The following is a 19,004-nucleotide window of genomic DNA, read 5'->3' as shown; positions in this document are numbered from 1 at the left end:
GCTTTCAGTTTTGTTTTTGCACTTCCCTCAATCCAAATTACACCCCTTGTAAAGACTCTTTAGCTGTGAAATAGGCAGAGCACCTTATAGTTTGTTGCATCATGGAATGGAGGGAATCAAATCAGAGTTGAGTGCTGAAATACATTTTGTTAATGTTTAAGGTGCTAGTTGACTCTTGTTTAATTCGCTGCAACAGATAGCAGAGTTGGCTACCCCTTTGGAATTGCAGTTTCTAAAATTTGTAAATTGAACCACCCATTTTCCCTTTTATTGAAGAAGAAACAGGACTGGATCCAAAGAACTGCAGATGGAACTCTGCTCACAAAACAGATTCTTCCAACCAGCTGCTTTCCATTTCCCTCCATAACTAAAAGAGTTGATTTTGAGGGCTGAAGAACTCTTTGGAACTGTGTAGGCTGCATCACAAGGGGCTGCAGCTTGAATAGGAAATCTGTAAAAATTATAATTACATAAAGATGAATTTCGCATTAGACTTGTTCCAGGTGGAGAGCCCTTTTGCTCCTGGCGCTTCTCTCTGTTTTCACACAAGCTGCCCCTGAGCTGCAAGTTGGCACGCCGCTTTTCCGCAGCAAGTGAGATCGTCTTACAAGTGGTTTCTCCTTGCCGCAGAAAAGAGGCACGCCAACTCACAGCTCCGGGGCAGCTTGGGCGAAAATAGAGAAAAGCGCCGGGGGCAAAAGGGATTTTCACCCGGAACAAGCCCTAGTGCGAAATTGGTCAAAGTTTTTACTCCTTTATAATTTAGCAATAAGCAGTATACTTAAAAAATACAGTTCCTTATCTTCCAGAATAGTTGACATGCCAAAATTCATATTTATGTGACTTGCTTCTTTCTTGTTGACTACCTTCTTAATGAATTCGGAAAAATTTATGGGAAGCCTACTGATACTGGAGCATCAGTGGGGTGTACATCATTTGCATCATTAGGCATCCAGTATATTTACAATTTTGCAAGTTGCTATAAAATATTGAAAATGCGTTTAACTCACCCTTCCTTTAAGTGCTCAGGGTAGCACTCATGGTGATCTCATACCTCATTTCATCTCTATAAGTGTGTTAAGTGAGACTGGGAGACAGTGGGTGAGTTCACACACACTAAATAACACACTTTGCAACTCGATTTTTACTGTGTAAGAATAGCAAAATCCACTTGCAAGCACTTGCTGTGTGAATGTAACTGACTCTTCACCCTGTAGCACTCTTTGTCAAACCAGCCATGTGTGATGGTAACTCTACCAGGCTGTTGTTTCTTTTGGGCTTTTAATGCCCCAGAGAGCTGATTCACCACCTTATTATACATTTAAAGCCCTTTTTTTGCAGTCCTTGGAGGGTTGATTGGAAGACTGTAAGATCTTTTCACTGTCCGCCTCAAACAAGAGTGAAACTATTGAATACATAGCAAAATTCTTTTACCATGCTTCCAGGAGGAGATATCCGACTCTATTGTTATCCATGTGGTGGTGTCTTGTTATGCCAGTAAAGGTTTTGTGATGTGATGACAAAGTTGCTGTGTGAAAACATCCAGTGGCTGATCTTACCTAAGTTTCACGGCTTTGTAGAGGGATTTGAATCCAGGTTCCCCCAATTTAGTCCCACATTCCAACTACTTTGGTTGTCTGAGATCTGTGGATGCCAGTGTCAGTTCCACTCAATGGAATAGTAGAATATTGCTTAGAAATTTCTTTCCCAACATTTCAGTGATTTTTCTTGTGGTTTTGTATTGATTTTTTTCAGAATTCCCTATAGATCATCAGAGCTATCAGAGCTACACACAGTGGTATCCGTTGGCAAAGTGTCCAGCAAATGGGAGCTCAAATGGCCAGTTAACTTTGAAATTCTCAAAATCCATTAAAATGAGATGTTATCTCACACTACTCAGGGGCAGTTTTTTTCTTTCTGTTATTAAATTTTAAATTCTTATTCAGTATCTCAAAATCTGTAACATAATATGAGTCACAGCAATTCATATGCAAGTGACTGCTACTGGACTCCCTCTCCCCATCCAGCTGAATTGAATGTGAAAAATAGCAATGGAACTTCTACAGAGCGATATTTCATTTCATATGTTTCAATAGGTATGAATAGAGCTTGCCTCTCTATCCAAATATATACAAGGTTGCTTTAAAAGCAACATTAAAGTGGTAAGAATATCCAAATAAACAAAACAAGACAGCTTTCTGAAACAGCAGTGGGGAAAATGCAGTATGACAAATGAAACTCCATAAAAGGCTTGAAAAAGTAACAATGTTTTCACCAGCTGCCTAACAACATGTACATTTGGCACTAGGAAAGCTTGTGGGAAAGGATTTCCAGAACCTAGGCACTGTCAAGTTCCCACTGTTCCTTCAATGAAGATGACTCTCCATAGGATTGGATAAGCATTTATTGTAAGGCAGGATACATTGGCACTGACACATGGTCAGTCAGTGTCGAAAGTAATACACAACAGCACAAGTTCATATTATATACCCTTGCAATGGTCATTAGAAGCATGCCTGAATTTAGGGCACAAAGACAGTTCTAATTTAGTGGCTATAGGTCACAAACACATTCACTACAGAGCTTTCAACTACACATCCCAGGGAGGGAGTAAGTTTCCCAGCTCCTAGGAGGCAATCAGGTTAACTTTCGATTCTGCAAAAGACTAAGCATTCTACTCACACTTTCCAGAGACTACATCAAAGAAACAGATAATAAATTGGAACTTGACAGGCACCTCTAGTTCTTGTCCAGCCTCTGAAAGTGATAGAGCAGCAAAGCAAATTGGTGGGTAGGCTTGTGCAAGGTAATGCTGTCCTTCAGGTACCCTTTTCCTAGATTTTAAAGAGTGTTATGGATAATAGGTAACTTCTTAGAATTGTGCCCCAAAAGATATTGGTGGTCAATAGAAACCCCTTAAAACTGCTTACAAGTAGTTCTTATAATTAGTACCTGCTTGTATCTTAGCTCTCACATTTTGAACGTTAAAGCTTCTGAACAGACTCCAAAGGGAGCCCCACACAGAGCACATGGGTTTAGACAACTCTGTAGTATAGGTGTATATAGGCTAAACTTATTATAGATAAAAAGAACAGCTTAATCAGTGATAGAACAGTGGGAAACCAGTGGGACCTTTAAGACCAACAAAACTTTATTCAATATATGAGCTTTCATGTGCAAGGGCACTTATTTTTTTTGTAAGTGGCTATTCCTCTAGTGGTGCAAAAAGCAGCAAACTATCCCTGTGATCAGGCACTGGGCAGTGGGAGACACAGAGGCAAGGTCAGAACGTGGAAAGGAAGCTGGGAGTGCTGACCCTCCCAGTGCACAATTCCTACAAAGGTGGTGGGTCAGTGGAGAGAGAGAAAAACCTCTCCAGTGTTGAGAAAACCTTGGAGGGCTGGGTGGAACAGAGCCTGCAGGCCAGAGCCAAGTGTGCATGCATACAAAAACTTATACCTTGAATAAAATTTTGTTGGTGCCACTGGACTCAAAACTTTTTTCCGCTGTTTCGGATGGCTACCTATCTGAATTGATCAGGGGTAGCATGTCAGTGTATCTCTAAGTATTCAAAGCAGGAAATAAACAGCAGGTGAAGACTATGATATTTGTTAATTTATAGGGTCATCTTCTTTGATACTGTTGCAAACAGGATACATTAAAATGAAATTGGGGGAAATCACCTTCCCTTCTGTCTGTGGAATTTTAAGCAGAATCCAAGCCATAGCCTGTTATTTTATATTTTCTTTTAAGCATATCCTTGGGATGGGATAGGATACATTAAAAGAGTACATTTTAAAAATTACACTGCTTATACTGAACTGGATATTTAATTAAACAAAAGCTCCCAACTTGAATATATTAAAATGCTTGCAGGTCAGTGAACAATACACTGAATGTAAGTTTTACCCTGCCAGTGACTGATTGCCACTTCACAATAAACTGCATCAAATTTTGTTAGGTATCTTATAAAATTTACTTAATGTTTCTGACAAGCTCTGGTTTCTTTTGGTTTACGCTAGAAGTTACATGGGAAGACCAGCAGACAAAGGTGAATGGTACAATAACTGATGACAAATCATTGCCGAAAAAGAAACATCATACTGAGCCAGGTTTGTCAGGGTTTGGAAAACCACCTGAAAGCATGAGACTATAAAACTGTTACATTTCATGCTTTTTGTAATAAGTGTGTGCTTAATGTACTTTATTTTTTTTTACTTTGTGAATTTTTTTCAGTCTGTAGAGACTATCTAGATTAGTGTTGTGGCACAGTTTCTTTTCTTTCTTTTTTAGAATAGCAAAAATAGTATTAGAATGTGTTAGAATGCGCATCAATTAGAATAAGTGTTTGGATTAATTAATACTGACCTTCCTTTGAAACATGTTCAGTTTTCTATACAAATTAAAATATGTGTAAAGTTTTTTAATATCCTGACAGAATCCTGAGCATGTTTGCTCAGAAGTCACTCCCACTGAGCTTACTCTCCAGTAAATGTGCTTAGTATTGCAGCCTAAACCATTTAGCATTTTATAAGGCTAGGAGGAAGTTTGGGATGGGATAATTGGTTATTGAGAGATAACTGTGTGACACAATATAAATAGAACGTGAAGGCAGGAATACAAATAATGGGAGGGGAATGGGTAAAAAGAAGACAAGGTTTGGGAGAAGGTGCAGTTGAGAGAGAAGGATAAGTAATACATTCTTGGGGCGAGTCTACCAGGACTGTTAGCAGGGCCGGCTCGCTCACTAGGCAAACTAGGTGGTTGCCTAGGGTGCCAGCAAGGCAGGGGCACCGAATTCGGCCTTCCCTCCTTCCCCCTAGGCAAACGCCTAGTTTTCCTGCTCCTCAGCCTCCTCCTGCCTCTCTGCCCCCTCCCGAGGTCTGTTTCAATGCCTGGAAGGGCAGTTGAGTGCTGCTCCCAGGCTATCCAAAAGCGACCCCTGCTGATCATCTGATTGGCAGGTAAAACCACTCACTGTCTGTGAGTGCTGAGGCGCTCACTGCCTGTGAGCAGCACGAATGAAGTGGGGAGGAGGGAGCAGCGGCAGCAATCTTTCAGGACGCAGTTTCTTTGTGCTGCTGCTGGCTTGCCCCAGGGCTCACAGGCAGTGAGCACCACACGGTTTTACCTGCCAGTCATCTGATCGGATGGGGGATGCCTTTAAAAAACCTGGGAACAGCGCTCAACCACCCTTCCGGGCATTGAAATAGACCTGAGTTGTGGAAGGGAGAGAAGAGGATGCGTGGCGGAGAGGTGGGGGAGCATGACGCTGTGGGGGTGTGCAGGGGGCGCTGTGGAGGGGGATGGCAGGCTGCGAGTCTGCCTAGGGCGCCATGCGCCCTCGGGTTGGTGCTTACTGTTAGGTGCATCTTGTTAAGCTGCCTTTTCTTTAACAAGACAGGAGAGCAATCATATAAGTAAGAAAAAACTGACCAGAACTAGCTAGCTATTGTTGCATGTGAAATGGTGGAGTTTGGGTACTGAGCATAATGAGGGTATGTTTGTTGAAGAAAATGTGAACATTTAATAAATATTATGTATTAAAATTCACATGGTTTATTAAAGGGAGGTTACAGGGCTTGACTCATCTATGCAAAGAGATTATACAATCCTTATTGAGATTCTGAAAAAATCACATCTATGACATTCTGTTCCTCCTTCCCACATATTTTGTTATATTGTGTGAGTGAACTGTTATTTGCAAGGAATTAAGCTCAGGAAAGGTTGATCAGATTGAGAAAAGGAGCATTTCAGTTCAATTCCTTTCCCCCTTCTATCTCTGAATGTTATTCCTTCTACATTTTGCACATAAAAATATCTCAAGGGTATAGAATAGATTGTAGATGCCAGATTTATAACAGTCTAAGAGAAGCTACACTTCCTGAAAGTAGCACAGATTATTAAAATATTCTTTCTTTGCCACTTCTTAGATTGCATCATCAGAAAGTGGCAAAGGAAAAACATTTTAAGAGAGTTGAAATAATTTGCCCTACTTTCAGGACATGTGGTTTATCTTACACTGTTTTACATCTGGCATTAGCAGTTTTCCATTGTGCATTATTTCTCCAAAATTCTACATTGGTCTGATATCCCAGTCAGTACCATCAACCCCCAGGGAAATAGAAATTTTCTTCTGTGAAAGAACCCAGTGATCATTTTATGAAATTTCCTAACAGCAGCTCAGCTATCTCATGATCTGAGGATCTAATTTTGAAAAATATATTGATTTAAAATTTTGGAAAGTTTTCCATCCAGTAACACTCAAAAGCCTCTTATACGCAGGATTGTTGTTGTTCAGTTGCACAGTCAAGTCTGACTCTTTGCGACCCCATGGACCAAGTCACGCCAGGCCCTCCTGTCTTCCACCATCCTCCGAAGTCCATTCAAAGTTATGTTAGTTAAATCAATAATGCTGTCCAGCCATCTCATCTTTTGCCAGCCCCTTCTTTTGCCTTCTGTCTTTCCCAGCATCAGGGTCTTCTCCAGTGAGTGCTCCCTTCTCATTTGGTGGCCAAAGTATTTGAGCTTCAGCTTCAGCATCTGACCTTCCAGGGAACAGTCAGGGTTGATTTCCCTTAGAACTGACTGATTTGCGCTTCTTGTAGTCCAAAGGACTCTTGAGAGTCTTCTCCAGCACCACAGCTCAAAAGCATCTATTCTTTTGGGCTCGGCCTTCCTTATGGTCTGGCTCTCACAGCCATACATTACTACTGGGAATACCATCACTTCGACTATATGGACTTTTGTTGGCAGGGTGATGTCTCTACTTTTATTATACTGCCTAGGTTTGCCATAGCTATCCTCCCAAGGGGCAAACGTCTTTTAATTTCATCATCTGCAGTGATCTTGGATCCTAGGAATATGAATATGCAGGATAGAAAGGATTAATAAAGTACAAAGTGATGTGGAATACAAAGATCATTTTTGCACTGCCCTATCCATTCAGAGTTAATGTCTTTTTAACCAGATCACTGCATAAGAACTATGGAGGTAATACGATAACAAATGTACTGTATAGACTTTACCATCATTGTCGATCTTGGCACACTGAATAACTGGGTTATACTGAAAGATGGATTATACTTAAAATTCGGAAGGAATTTAGAATCATAGAATCATAGAGTTGGAAGGGACTCACCAGGGTCATCAATCCCCTACACAATGCAGGAAATTCACAAATACCTCCCCCTATGTTCACAGGATCAGCATTGCTGTCAGATGGCCATCTAGCCCTTGTTTAAAAACCTCTGAGGAACCGTTCTAACTGTCAGGAAACTCTTCCTAATGTTGAGCCGGAAACTCTTTTGATTTAATTTCAAACCATTGGTTCTGTTCCTCAGATCCGGTAGCTATGGAGGGCCGGGGGGGGGGGGCTGGCCACTCTAACCCCCCTTCTATCTATAGGGCTTCTCTGTTGGAGGTAGCGCTGGTGCCCCAGGCATGGCACCCCTCCTCGCTCCTGCCCAGCACACTCCTCTTCCCCCACCCTCGCCCTCAGTGTGGGCAAGCTCAGCCGGCAGCAGCACAATTTGCACATCACACCCCGCTGCCATAGCCCCGCTTCTCTCACTGCATCTGTGCTTCAGTTCAAGCTTAAAGCACAGATGTGAGGAGGCGGAGCTACGGCAGCCAGCAGCAGGGCGTGCTGTGCAAGCCACATTGCTGCTGGCTGAGCTTGTAAACTTCCCTCGCTGGCTGAACTTGTAAGCGGGAGAGCTGCGGGGGGGGGGCAGCAAGAGAGAGAACGGGAGAGTGGCAGAGAGGGGGAAGTGAGGGGGAGAGTGGCAGAGAAAGAGGGCAGCTAGAGAGAGAATGGGAGAGCAGCAGAAGGGGGGCAGCGAGGGGGAGAAAAAGTGCGCAACAGCGAGGGGGAGTGAGAAGTAGCCAAGTACTTGAAGATGGTGATTATATCGCCTCTCAGCTGCCTCCTTACCATCTTTGTCATCCTCGTCTGGACCCGTTCCAGCTTATCTGTATCCTTCTTAAAATGTTGTGCCCAGGTGAGGTCTTACCGGAGCAGCGTAAAGCGATACCATCACATAAGGTAATGTGGACACTATACTTCTGTTAATAAAGCCCAAAATTGCATTTGCCTTTTTAACCAATGCATCACACTTGCACGGCTTGGGACTGACATACCTACGGGACCATCTCCCCCCACATGAGCCCCGGAGGTCACTACAATAGACTGGCGAACACCTTCTGACCATCCCTGGCCCAAAGGACGTCCGGCTTGCCTTGACCAAGGCCAGGGCTTTTTCAGCCCTGGCCCCGACCTGGTGGAATCAGCTCTCAGTGGAGGTTTGGGCCCTCCAGGATTTGTTATCATTCCAGAGGGCCTGTAAGACGGAGCTGTTCCATCGAGCTTATGGCTGAGGCAGACGGGCGTCCTATCATTTAAACAGGCCCCCCTGCACCGACTGCACTGTACTGGTTTTTTTAAACCAAGACAGCCAGGATTTGAACATCTAGGTTGGAATAAGCAAGCTGAATTGATCTGTTAATACCATCTTTGCCGCCCTACCTAATTGTGAGTTATGACATAATTGATTTAATTTTAAACTGTTTTAATTGTTTTAAATTGATTTGATTGTTTGTAACGTGTTGGAAGCCGCCGTGAACCAACTGTGGGAAAGGGCTGCCTATAAATCTACAAAAATAAAAATAAAACTGTTGACTCATGTTCAGCATATGGTCCACTTATGCCCCTCGATCCTTTTCACACAGACTACTGCCAAGACAAGTCTCTCCCCATCCTATAACTTTGCATTGGATTTTTCCTTGTTAAATGCAGAACTTTACATTTATCCCCATTAAAATTCATTTTATTGGTTTCAGCCCAGTTTTCCAGCCTGTCAAGACCATCCTGTATTCAGTCTCTGTCTTCTATTGTATTTGCGACCCTTCCCAATTTAGTATAATCTGCAAATTTAATAAGTATTCCCTCTATTCCTTCATTGAAATTATTGATAAAGATGTTGAAAACAGGCCCCAGTACAGATTTTTGAGTCGCTCCACTTGTCACTCTTTCCAAGAGGATGAGGAACCATTCACAAGCACTCTTTGGGTGCAATCTGTCAGCCTAACAGATCCACCTAACAGTAACAGGATCCAATCCACATTTTACCAACTTGTCAACAAGTTTATCAAAAGCCTTACTGAAATCAATATAAACTATGTCTACAGCATTCCCCTGATCTAGCAAGGTAGTAACTTTCTCAAAAAAAGAAATAAGGTTACTCTGACATGACTTGTTCTTGAGAAACTCATGCTGGATCTTAGTAATCACAGCCCTCCTTTCTAAATGTTCCAGGACTGACAGTTTGATGATTTATTCTAAAACTGTTCCAGGTATAGACGTCAAGCTGACAGGTCAGGGGTTACCTTTATCCTCCTTTTCCCCTTTCTTGAAGATGGGGACAACATTTACCCACCTCCAGTCTTCCGGCACTTCACCTGTTCTCCAAGAATTCTCAAAAATAATGGCCAGAGACTTGGAAACTACATCCTCAAGCTCTTTTAGTACCCTTGGATGCAGTTCATCTAGCCCTGAGGACCTGGTTTCATTTAAACAAGAAACAAGGTGTTAATGTAACACCCCATGCTGATCCTAGGTTGCAACTCCCTACCTTTATTATATGTTCTGTTTTTGCCATGTTGAGCACCATTTCCCTCAGAAGAGAAGACTGAGGAAAAGCAGGAATTCAACAGTTCTCCCTTCTCTTCGTCACCTGTTACAATTTCACTTTCCTGTCCTCACAATGGCCCTATGATGTCTTTGCTCTTTTTCTTTCTTTGAACATAAGAAAAGAACCCTTTTTTGTTGTTGTTAGCATGTTTGGCTAGCCTAAGCTCATACTGAGCTTTAGCTCTCCTAACTCTCTCTCTAGAAACACTGGTTATTTGTTATATTCATCCTTGGCTGTAAGGTCCTCCCATTTCCTAAATGAGTCTTTTTTATTTCTCCAGTCTTTAGAGAGCTGTTTATGGAGCCACTGTGGCTTCTTTAAGCTTCTCCCATTTTTTCTTTTTATAGCAATAATCTGCGATTGTGCTTTCAATATTTCATTTTTAAGAAACTCCCGGGAAGGGTCTTTAACATCCTTCTTCTTAAGTATTTCTGACCACGGGATTTTATCCAACATAGTTCTAAATTTGTTAAAGTTTGCCTTTCTGAAGTCCAACTATATGTCTATGTATGGCTTTTCCTTTCCCTAAGACTGTAAATCCCAAAATCACATGGTCACTCCTGCCCAGGGTGCCCACTATTTCTACCTCATCAAGCAGTTCTTCCTCGTTGGTGAGAATCAAGTCCAATATAGCAGATCTCCTTGTTTTCCTTCTCCACTTCCTGGAAAAGGTACCGTATTTTTCGGTCCATAAGACGCTCCGGACCCTAGGACGCACCTTCCTCCTGGGGGGCGATCCGCTGCCTCCACCTCCGATCCCGGCGCTTCCCCCGCACCTGCCTGCCTGGCTCCAGCTCTGCTTCCAGCAAGCGCTGGGATCGCTCCATGCTGCCCCCACCGCAAACCCAGCGCTTCGCGAGCGCCGGCTGCGGAGGGGGCAGCGTGCTTCCTCCGTGCCTGTCTGCCTGGCTCCAGCTCTGACGCTTACAGCAAGCACCAGGATCGCTCCCTCCGCCCTCCGATCCCGGTGCTTGCTTTAAGCATCAGAGCTGGAGCCAGGCAGACAGGCACGGAGGAAGCACGCCGCCCCCTCCACAGCCAGCGCTCGCAAACCTAGCGCTGGGTTTGCGGTGGGGGCAGTGTGGAGCGATCCCAGTGCTTGCTGGAAGCAGAGCTGGAGCCAGGCAGGCGCAGGGGAAGCGCCGGAATGGGAGGCGGAGGCAGCGGATCACCCCCCCTGGAGGAAGATACGTCCTATCGTCCCTTTGCTCCATAAGACGCACACACTTCCCCCCACTTTTTTTGGGGGGGGAGTGCATCTTATGGTCCGAAAAATACAGTAGTTGTCAGCAAGACAAGTAATGAATTTATCGTTTCATTTTTGCAGAGTTGCACTTCCAACAGATGTCCGGGTAGTTAAAATTTCCCATGACCGCTGTGTCCCTTCTCTTTGAGAACTTTGCAGTCTGTTGTAGGAGTATCTCATCCAAGTCCCCTGCTTGGTTTGGTGGTCTATAGCAGACCCCCACCATAATAGCACTTATTTTCTTATTTTTACCTAGAGACTCTCAACTGAGCTGCCATGCTCAATTTCACGTATTTCCTCACAAGTATATACCTCCTTCACATATAATGCTGCGCCTCCACCCTTCCTTAGTTGTCTGTCCCTTTTAAATAAGTTGTATCTCTGAATCCTAATATTCCAATTGTGAGTGTCATCCCAGCAAGTTTCAGTAAGGCCTATTAGATCATAGTTTCCTTCCTGTATTATTACTAACCATACTTCTTGGAATTTGAGGATTTGACTACTATCTTTCTGAAATCTCAAGGATTAGGTGCTGTAATGTGCTTTGTATGGGGTCTGCATGATGGGTGCTAGAACTTAAGCTGCTATAAAATGCAGTTACAAGTAGGAATGGGCACAAACCAGGAAATGGAGAGTCATGACGATTTGTGGGGTCTCACAAACCTTTCCATTTAATGAACTGGTTTGTGGTTTGTGAGGTTTGTGGCATGGTACAAGAGCTCCCCTATTAACTTTCAAATCCCCCCTCCCTGCAAGCTAGAGGCATCAAACTTGCAGCGGACATCCATGGATTGCCCTTCTAACTGCCCTCCAGGTTGTGGGCAGATTAACTTGGTGAGAAGATCCAGTGGTCCAATGTGCAAAAGGGGGGAGTGTGTTGAATGGCCCCCTTGCAAGCTAGAGGCATCAGGATCACAGCAGATCTCCCCAGGATGCTCTCTATCTGCTCTCCAAGGTGTGTAGATTGGGTTTGAATTACAGCTCATTTCAATGGCTACCAAGTAAATACAGCTGCTTGTGAGCTGGGGGTATCCATTTTGCTTCCATAGAGCTGAATGGGAACTCTCTAGTTGGCAACCAGAGCTGCCTATCAAGCTTTGGAGGCCCAATATTGGTGCTTTCAGGGCTGTAGAAGTCCACCCCCCATTGGCATGACAATTCTTTGGTACCAGCATGTCTGGCTCACAGACCGGCATCATGAACCTCCATGTGGAGTTTCTATGGGAGAGGAGATCTCATGAACCAAGGCTTGCAAAACATGAACTGGACTGGGTTCATGGTGAAATTCAGTTTGTGAGCTGGTTCACACCCATCCCTAGTCACAAGTATACAACAATAAGATACTATCTACCCATTCTTTGGTATTTGTATTGTCTGCCAAGTATATGCCAATGCAGGTATTAGTGGTCACATAGAAAACCTTTTTGGCCTGCCCCAACATATCTGAGTGTAATCTACAGACTTCCCTACTTGAGATCCATGAATGTGAAAGAAAGTATGGGATATAATATGTATAGACAGAACTGTAGAATGTAAGATCTACAAGGGTATATATTAAGGCCTTCGCAGTTATAGCTCTGATGCTGAGGAACTTACTGATTTTAGGAAAAATTTATCTTCATTTCTTTCTCACAAGCAAACAGGATACAAATGTGACAAATAGACAAAATGATTTGAATTTTTCCATCAATTTTTTATTTTTTTTACTATATAAACAATTTACAGAATAGGCAAAACTGCCGGTATCACATATAGTAAAGGATGTTTGCTTGTTTTACTCTTTGTTTAAATTTTGTCTAGGCCCTTGTCTTCCAAACATTAAGCAGATAATTTAATACACTATGATATTACTGCTCCAAATATCAACATAATTTTAAAGTTTTGCATTTCTTCCAAAATATGGCCAGAATTTGCCTTCAGTAAGTCTCCAAAGGAAGGAGGTGCTTAATATTTCTTATGCTCGTGATATACAGTTCTCTTCAAGAAGGTGGTTGATTTTTCTGAGTAAAGTAGAATATAGATCCACCTGCAGACTAAGTCCTATTCACTGTTAGAATTAAATGCATCATTCTAGATTCAACTAAGACCATGCAACAACATTTTCTTTCTACTGACTAAGAACAGAATGCTTTATCCTGTCTATCAGCAGTTTTCTTTTGCTTCAACATGTTTACTGATGATCAGACCATTCTTTTAAAAAGGAAGGGTACCAAAGTCTGGACTGGAAAATATTATGGTAGTTGCAGTTGATTTCCATCAGGAAGGTAGAATTGACCAAAACACCAGTTTGCCTTAAGGCTGACGTGTTGTAATGTAAAACACCAGTCAGTTTATGCTCTTTACTTGAGTTAATTACTTATATAATAAATTAGCTATGTGAAGAAAATGAGTGACGATAACATATGGGCTCCTGGCAGAAATTATAGGTAAGAGCTATAGATGCTCTGAAACTCATTTCCATTCAACCCATTTTTACTGGTATTGTAATCATGTAATCTGGTATTGTAATCATGGCCTGCTTGATTGGCTAATATTTCAGAACCATTTTTATATATAATTAGTATTCATTGTAATCTGGTTTCTTATAAACCAGTAGCTTTATTTCCCTGCTACTTAAAATTAGTTTAACTTCAGCAAAAAAGATTTTAAACCATTTAATAATATTATTATGGAGAAAGCTCAAAGCTAATTTTTAACTTTAGCCCAGAGAAATGTTATTTAAGTATGCTGAATATTCATGGACCAAAATGAATTGTGAATAAATGTATCTTCATTTTTCCTGTTTTTCCTCAGCCATACTGGTGGAACAGCTATAACGTTTGTTTCCCCCCCCCTCAAGATTTTGCACTAACCTTGTGTTTCTGATCCTTTCTAGTTCAAATAGATATTTTCTTCCTTTTAGTGTTTGCTGTGTTTTCTTTTTTTCCCCATTGACTGATTGTGCACTACAGGTTACTTTCTCAAACAATTGTGGCCCTTTCCCTCAGTGTCAATTTTTACCTTCTGAGTACATCCACTCACGTCCATCTTCTTTGTCTCTGTCTGTACATTACACGACGTGATCACAGAAGAAGTGGATTCATCAAGGCGAAGAAACCCAGGTCTGTCTCTTCTACTGGTTTTCTCTGTTCCATTTTCCTCCTAGCTTGTCCTGTGATTTTTGACACATGCATTTCTCATATTTCTCTCATGTCCCTCATATATGTCTACATACATATATTCTTTCTTTCTTCTTCATTTTGTCATCTCTATAAAAATGCAATTTTATTTTATATTATTTTTAACATAACAAAATATTATGGATATTAAAACAGCTGCTTTAATGGATTACATAAAGTATTTGGGAAAGAGAACTTTTTTCCTTCCTGCTTACTTGACTGTCGCTATCTTCTGCATATCAAATTAATAGGTCTCCTGTTAATTAGTGTTAATAACTGTGATTGCCTATACTCTGAATGTTTAAAAAAGAGGTTCTGTGAAATTTGAAGAAATTCATACCATTCCATTTCATGCTATGAGAAGTGGCTCTTGCATTTTAAGTCAGCCCTGATAGTAAAGCAATATAATCATAGGTTTTGTGTAAGTAGTAATAAGAAAGAAAGTCAGTATAGCATAAGAATGAAATAGGGTAATGATAAGTGCTGAGATAGTTGTTTCATGTAGTTAGGTAAACATTCCTTGCAGGATGGAAGCAGTGTTTTGCAGACAACATAACAGGCAGATAAAATAACAGCCCACAAATTAACATTTGCTCCAATACTGGAGTTCTTCTTTCAGATCTTAATAAAGTGCCTTTTCTTAAGTTTTGGCTGCCATCTTCATTGTCCTTTCCTTTGTGCTGTATAACATATAATATGTTATTTTATTTGCATAATGCTTTTCTATTCCTTCAGGAAATTTAGAGCAGTGAATTTGGGGTTCAGTTTATCACCAAAGCCCTAGGGATAGTGACCTGCCCAAGGCTATCCAGTTTCTTAGGGCCTGTTTTTACTTCATCTAAAGCAGAGGTTCCCAAACTTATTTGGTCTAACGCCCCCTTTTCAGAAAAAAGTTATGCAGCACCCCTCGGAAATCTACCTTCAAGAAGTGGACTAAAAGATGCAGTGACATATTTCACACAGTAAACAAAGATGTTGTAAAGAAGACACTTTAAAGCTTGAAATTCTAAAATTATTTTATAAAATCAACCATAGTAACATTCACATGCACAGAATGTTTGAAATTTCTTTATAATTATTAAACAACCTTCCCTTGTCAACTCCAACTAATGCAATGGGAAGGTGCCCCACCCAGCCGCTTTTAAGCTGAAAGCAGTAGGCAGCAGTAAAATGGGGCGCTCTTTGTAGGTTTCTTTGGAAGCCTCGGACAAGCACAGGCAATGTTTGCCCTGCGAAGAAAAGCGGCGGTGGGGCTGCACCACCTGGGGCTCTTGGCTTGCCTGCTGGCTGGCGCAGTTGTGCCACAAGGGAAGGAGTAAGGGGGTGCCTAGCACTGCCCCCTGGCAGGGTGGCATCTTAGGTGGTCACCTACCCACCTACTCCCATGCGCTTGCCCTGCAGAAGACACTGACCGATGTCCCACTCATGCTGCTCTCAAGCAGCTCTTCTCAGTGGGGCTTCCCTCTGATTTCACGCTATCTGCCCTAGGGTTGCAGCTAGCTTTGGCTTTTTCTTGCTGCAAACAGAAACCTCTAAAACCCAGTTTCTATTTGTGGTGCGAAAAAGCAGACGCTAGCTGCAGCCCCCGGAAAGATAGTGTGAAATTGGAGGGAAGCCCCACTGAGAAGAGAAACTTGAGAGTGCCATAAGGCAAGTGGAAAATCGGTCTCTGTGAGTGGGGAATTGCGGTTGGCTGAAATCAACAGAAGCAACCACCTGGTAACCAGAGGACTGTAAGAAGCTTAATGCTCTGCAGAAAACCTTGTGAGAAGCAAGCTACAGGTTGAAACTCTTTAGAGTAGTTTGTGTAATTGCCTCAGTGCTTCCACTGTCCTGACTTGAACTGTATTGCTGAGTGAGAAATTGCAAGCAACCTTGAGAAGCTGCTAGCTATAGCAAGTATTGGCTAGGATAGACCAGTAAGGTTTTTTGTTTGTCTTTCTTGTTTGTCTGTACACCTCTGGGTTTTTTTTATTCTATATTGTAAATAAACTGCATCCTTCTTATATTTTAATTGGAAGGAGTTCTGGTCCTCATTACTAGTCTAATTGCAGACAAAAAGGAACCCTCTGTTTTTGTTAATTGGAATTTTCCTCTAAATTAGAAATTCTGGACCCCTCCCAGAAACGTGATGTTTTGACACGTCCCACCCTCTCCTCTTCTTCCTTTATGCTTCCACCACCCCCTTATTGTTTTTCACCGCCCCCCAATTGCACCCAAGGCTATTACTGCCCCCCTGGATCATTCCAGCACCCCCCAGGGGGCAATATCGCCCACTTTGGAAAACACTGATCTAAAGCCAGTGTTCTTGATATGATGAAGGGAGCTTTCACACATGAATGCTTATACCCCGAAAATCTTGTTGGACTTGAATTTAGGTCTTTTGCTGCCGACCAACATGGCTATCCCCCTGAACCTGCATTTACAAAGTGGCCTGTGTTTACAGATTAAGATTATCATATTCACTGCCATTTCTGCAGAGCAGAGCTAGAATAAAGCTAGAATATTAGGCCACTAATGAGAAGTTCAGTAGTGAAAGTGATTCTTGTATTTGACTTCTTGTGCTGTGGTGTTTAAAAATCTGATGTTTGACTTGGAGGATCACCCGAATTCATCCAATCCATATTTTAGATAATTATTCTATATATAAAAAAACATTTGTGAACCTTTCCCATACTTCAGAAGCAAGACTGCTAAATCTTTGACAAAAATGACCATATTATACCCCTTCAAGCCACTCAGAGGCAACAACTTTTTATACTGTTAGGGAAATTACTGTGGATCTCCTCTTAGATGGGGGAATTAGCAGAGGAGACCCTGGCAGAGCTTAGGAGAGATCTTTTACCAATTTATGGAGGTGTAGTTTTCAGAAAGGAGACTCCAGACTAAATATATATATTAAAGTGTTTATTCAGAAAAATGTATATAAATACAATCACACATTCAAACAAGGTAAATAATTTATACAACAATCACACAGTTCTTAAGGAAAAATAGAGATGAAATGGATAGGAGTAACAAGGGTAAAACATGGACAGTGTGATACTTTACCATCTTGAAGACTTCCCAGTAATGACAGATGATAAGGGGAGGGGTAGCATCACTAGCCATAATGGGGCCCAATTGTGTAATTGGGGATGGCTCTCCCCGTATGAGCCCCAGAGAGCACTGAGGTCAACAGGAAAAAACAGACTGACTACCCCGGGGCCAAAAGAAATTAAACTCCAGAATACCCGCACACGGGCCTTTTCTTCTGCAGCCCCACACCTTTGGAACCAGCTCCCAGAGGAGGTACCGGCCCTGCGGAACCTCGACCAGTTCCGCAGGGCCTGCAAGACCACCCTCTTCAAACTGGCATTTATGAATAGCTGAACTGCAAGTGCATAATGAAGAATATTTGCCATCAACACCAACCGATAGGTATAGCGTCAATGATAACATTATGGTTGTTTTAATTTAAGGTAATTGGATTAATAATCATTTTTAATTAATGTATTAATTGGTTTTAAGGCAAATTAATGCCTACTAATGTAATGTTTTATTAATGTATGGTATTTTATTGATGTTAGCCGCCCTGAGCCCGCTTCGGCGGGGGAGGGCGGGATATAAATAAAATTTTACTTACTTACTTACTATTTACAGCAGGGTAGGGATGCTGAATGAGACACACTGAACTGGCAAACCACATGGTCTTATATTACCATCATGCCTCCAGCTATAGTATCAGTTGACTCATGACTAGAGGTCAGGTGACTGATGACACTGCATGACACTTCCTACATGTGACTCCTTGTGTCACAAGGGGAGGCTCCCAGAGGCTTGATAGGATTAGTGGGACTTGATAGGCTTACCTATTGAAAAACTACATTAAACAAAGAAAAGAAGTTGGTCAATTTTGAGCCAAATTGCTATCACATTGTAACACCAGAGCATACACAACGGGGATGATGTCCATGATTGGATTAAGTCCTTAGCAACAGTCACTTTGTTGGGCTTTTCTTTGTGTCTGGTGATCTTTTCAATGGCTGGCAGGAACAGTCTTTTTGTTCTGTGTAGGCATGGTAGCAAGCTCTTTTGTTTGACTCTGGACTCCTCCATTTGCATCTGGCTTGACACACCCAGCCTATGTGCTTATGCTGCTGTGTCCTCATGGTGGCTGCACAAGATGGATCCAGGGTCCCTTTCATCATGGCTTCTGCTGAAAGCTGTTCTTAAGAGTCTGTCTTCCTTGGACAGAAGTGCAGTTGTTCTGCATGGCTTGGCAGCTTCTTGGGGAAGCCTGATCTGGAATTCTTCTATGCAGGGGGATGCACAGTTACAGCACTGGCAGGAACAAGCAGGGAGGCTTCTTAGCTTGCTGCTTGGCCCCAAACAGAGTAAAAATGTCCATATGGAAGCTGGCACAAATGTCAAATGCTTAAGATCAAGCAGGATCCACTGCCTATAGACAGTAGGCAAGTGGGTATTTGTTATTAATGTCCATATTGAGTTAGTTCTTGTACCCAATGTTTAATGCTTATCACTGAATGTTCATAGAAGCAGTTTGTTTTCACACAATATAAATTCACAACAATAAGAGTCCTGTATCTCTGACACTAGGCCAGAGTAAACTCAGTCCATTTAAAGATGGAGGATGGGCTCATGCTTACAATACCTCCATGCAAAGGTGTGTGGGCAAAACCTATCTCTTGCAATAAATAGTTTCTTGGTGCCTCAAACCCTGAGAGAGTAATGTCTTCAAAGCTGTGACTTCTAGAGCCAGTTTGGTGTAGTGGTTAAGTGTGCGGACTCTTATCTGGGAGAACCGGGTTTGATTCCCCACTCCTCCACTTGCACTTGCTGGCATGGCCTTGGGTCAGCCATAGCTCTGGCAGAGGTTGTCCTTGAAAGTGCAGCTGCTGTGAGAGC

At 42.2% G+C, this 19,004-nt stretch overlaps 1 protein-coding gene across 50 annotated transcripts in view; it reads left to right on the top strand.

Annotated features, from left to right (window-relative positions):
• The window catches only part of RIMS2 (regulating synaptic membrane exocytosis 2), a 679,145-nt gene that overhangs the window by 524,271 nt on the left and 135,870 nt on the right, over positions 1-19,004 (top strand). For 36 of the 50 annotated variants that reach the window (XM_060243358.1, XM_060243355.1, XM_060243360.1 and 33 more), the window contains 2 exons: positions 4,023-4,112; positions 14,007-14,039. The exons of 7 other annotated variants lie outside the window; for them this stretch is intronic. In XM_060243358.1, the coding sequence (XP_060099341.1) occupies positions 4,023-4,112; positions 14,007-14,039 (123 nt within the window). The remainder of the gene's footprint in view (positions 1-4,022; positions 4,113-14,006; positions 14,040-19,004) is intronic. 7 more of the 50 variants (XM_060243375.1, XM_060243372.1, XM_060243388.1 and 4 more) reach the window with 3 other exon arrangements.

Source organism: Heteronotia binoei, chromosome 7 (assembly GCF_032191835.1).
Source record: "Heteronotia binoei isolate CCM8104 ecotype False Entrance Well chromosome 7, APGP_CSIRO_Hbin_v1, whole genome shotgun sequence".
In the NCBI taxonomy this organism is placed as follows: domain Eukaryota; kingdom Metazoa; phylum Chordata; class Lepidosauria; order Squamata; family Gekkonidae; genus Heteronotia; species Heteronotia binoei.
This window is presented reverse-complemented; position numbering and strand designations above follow the sequence as displayed.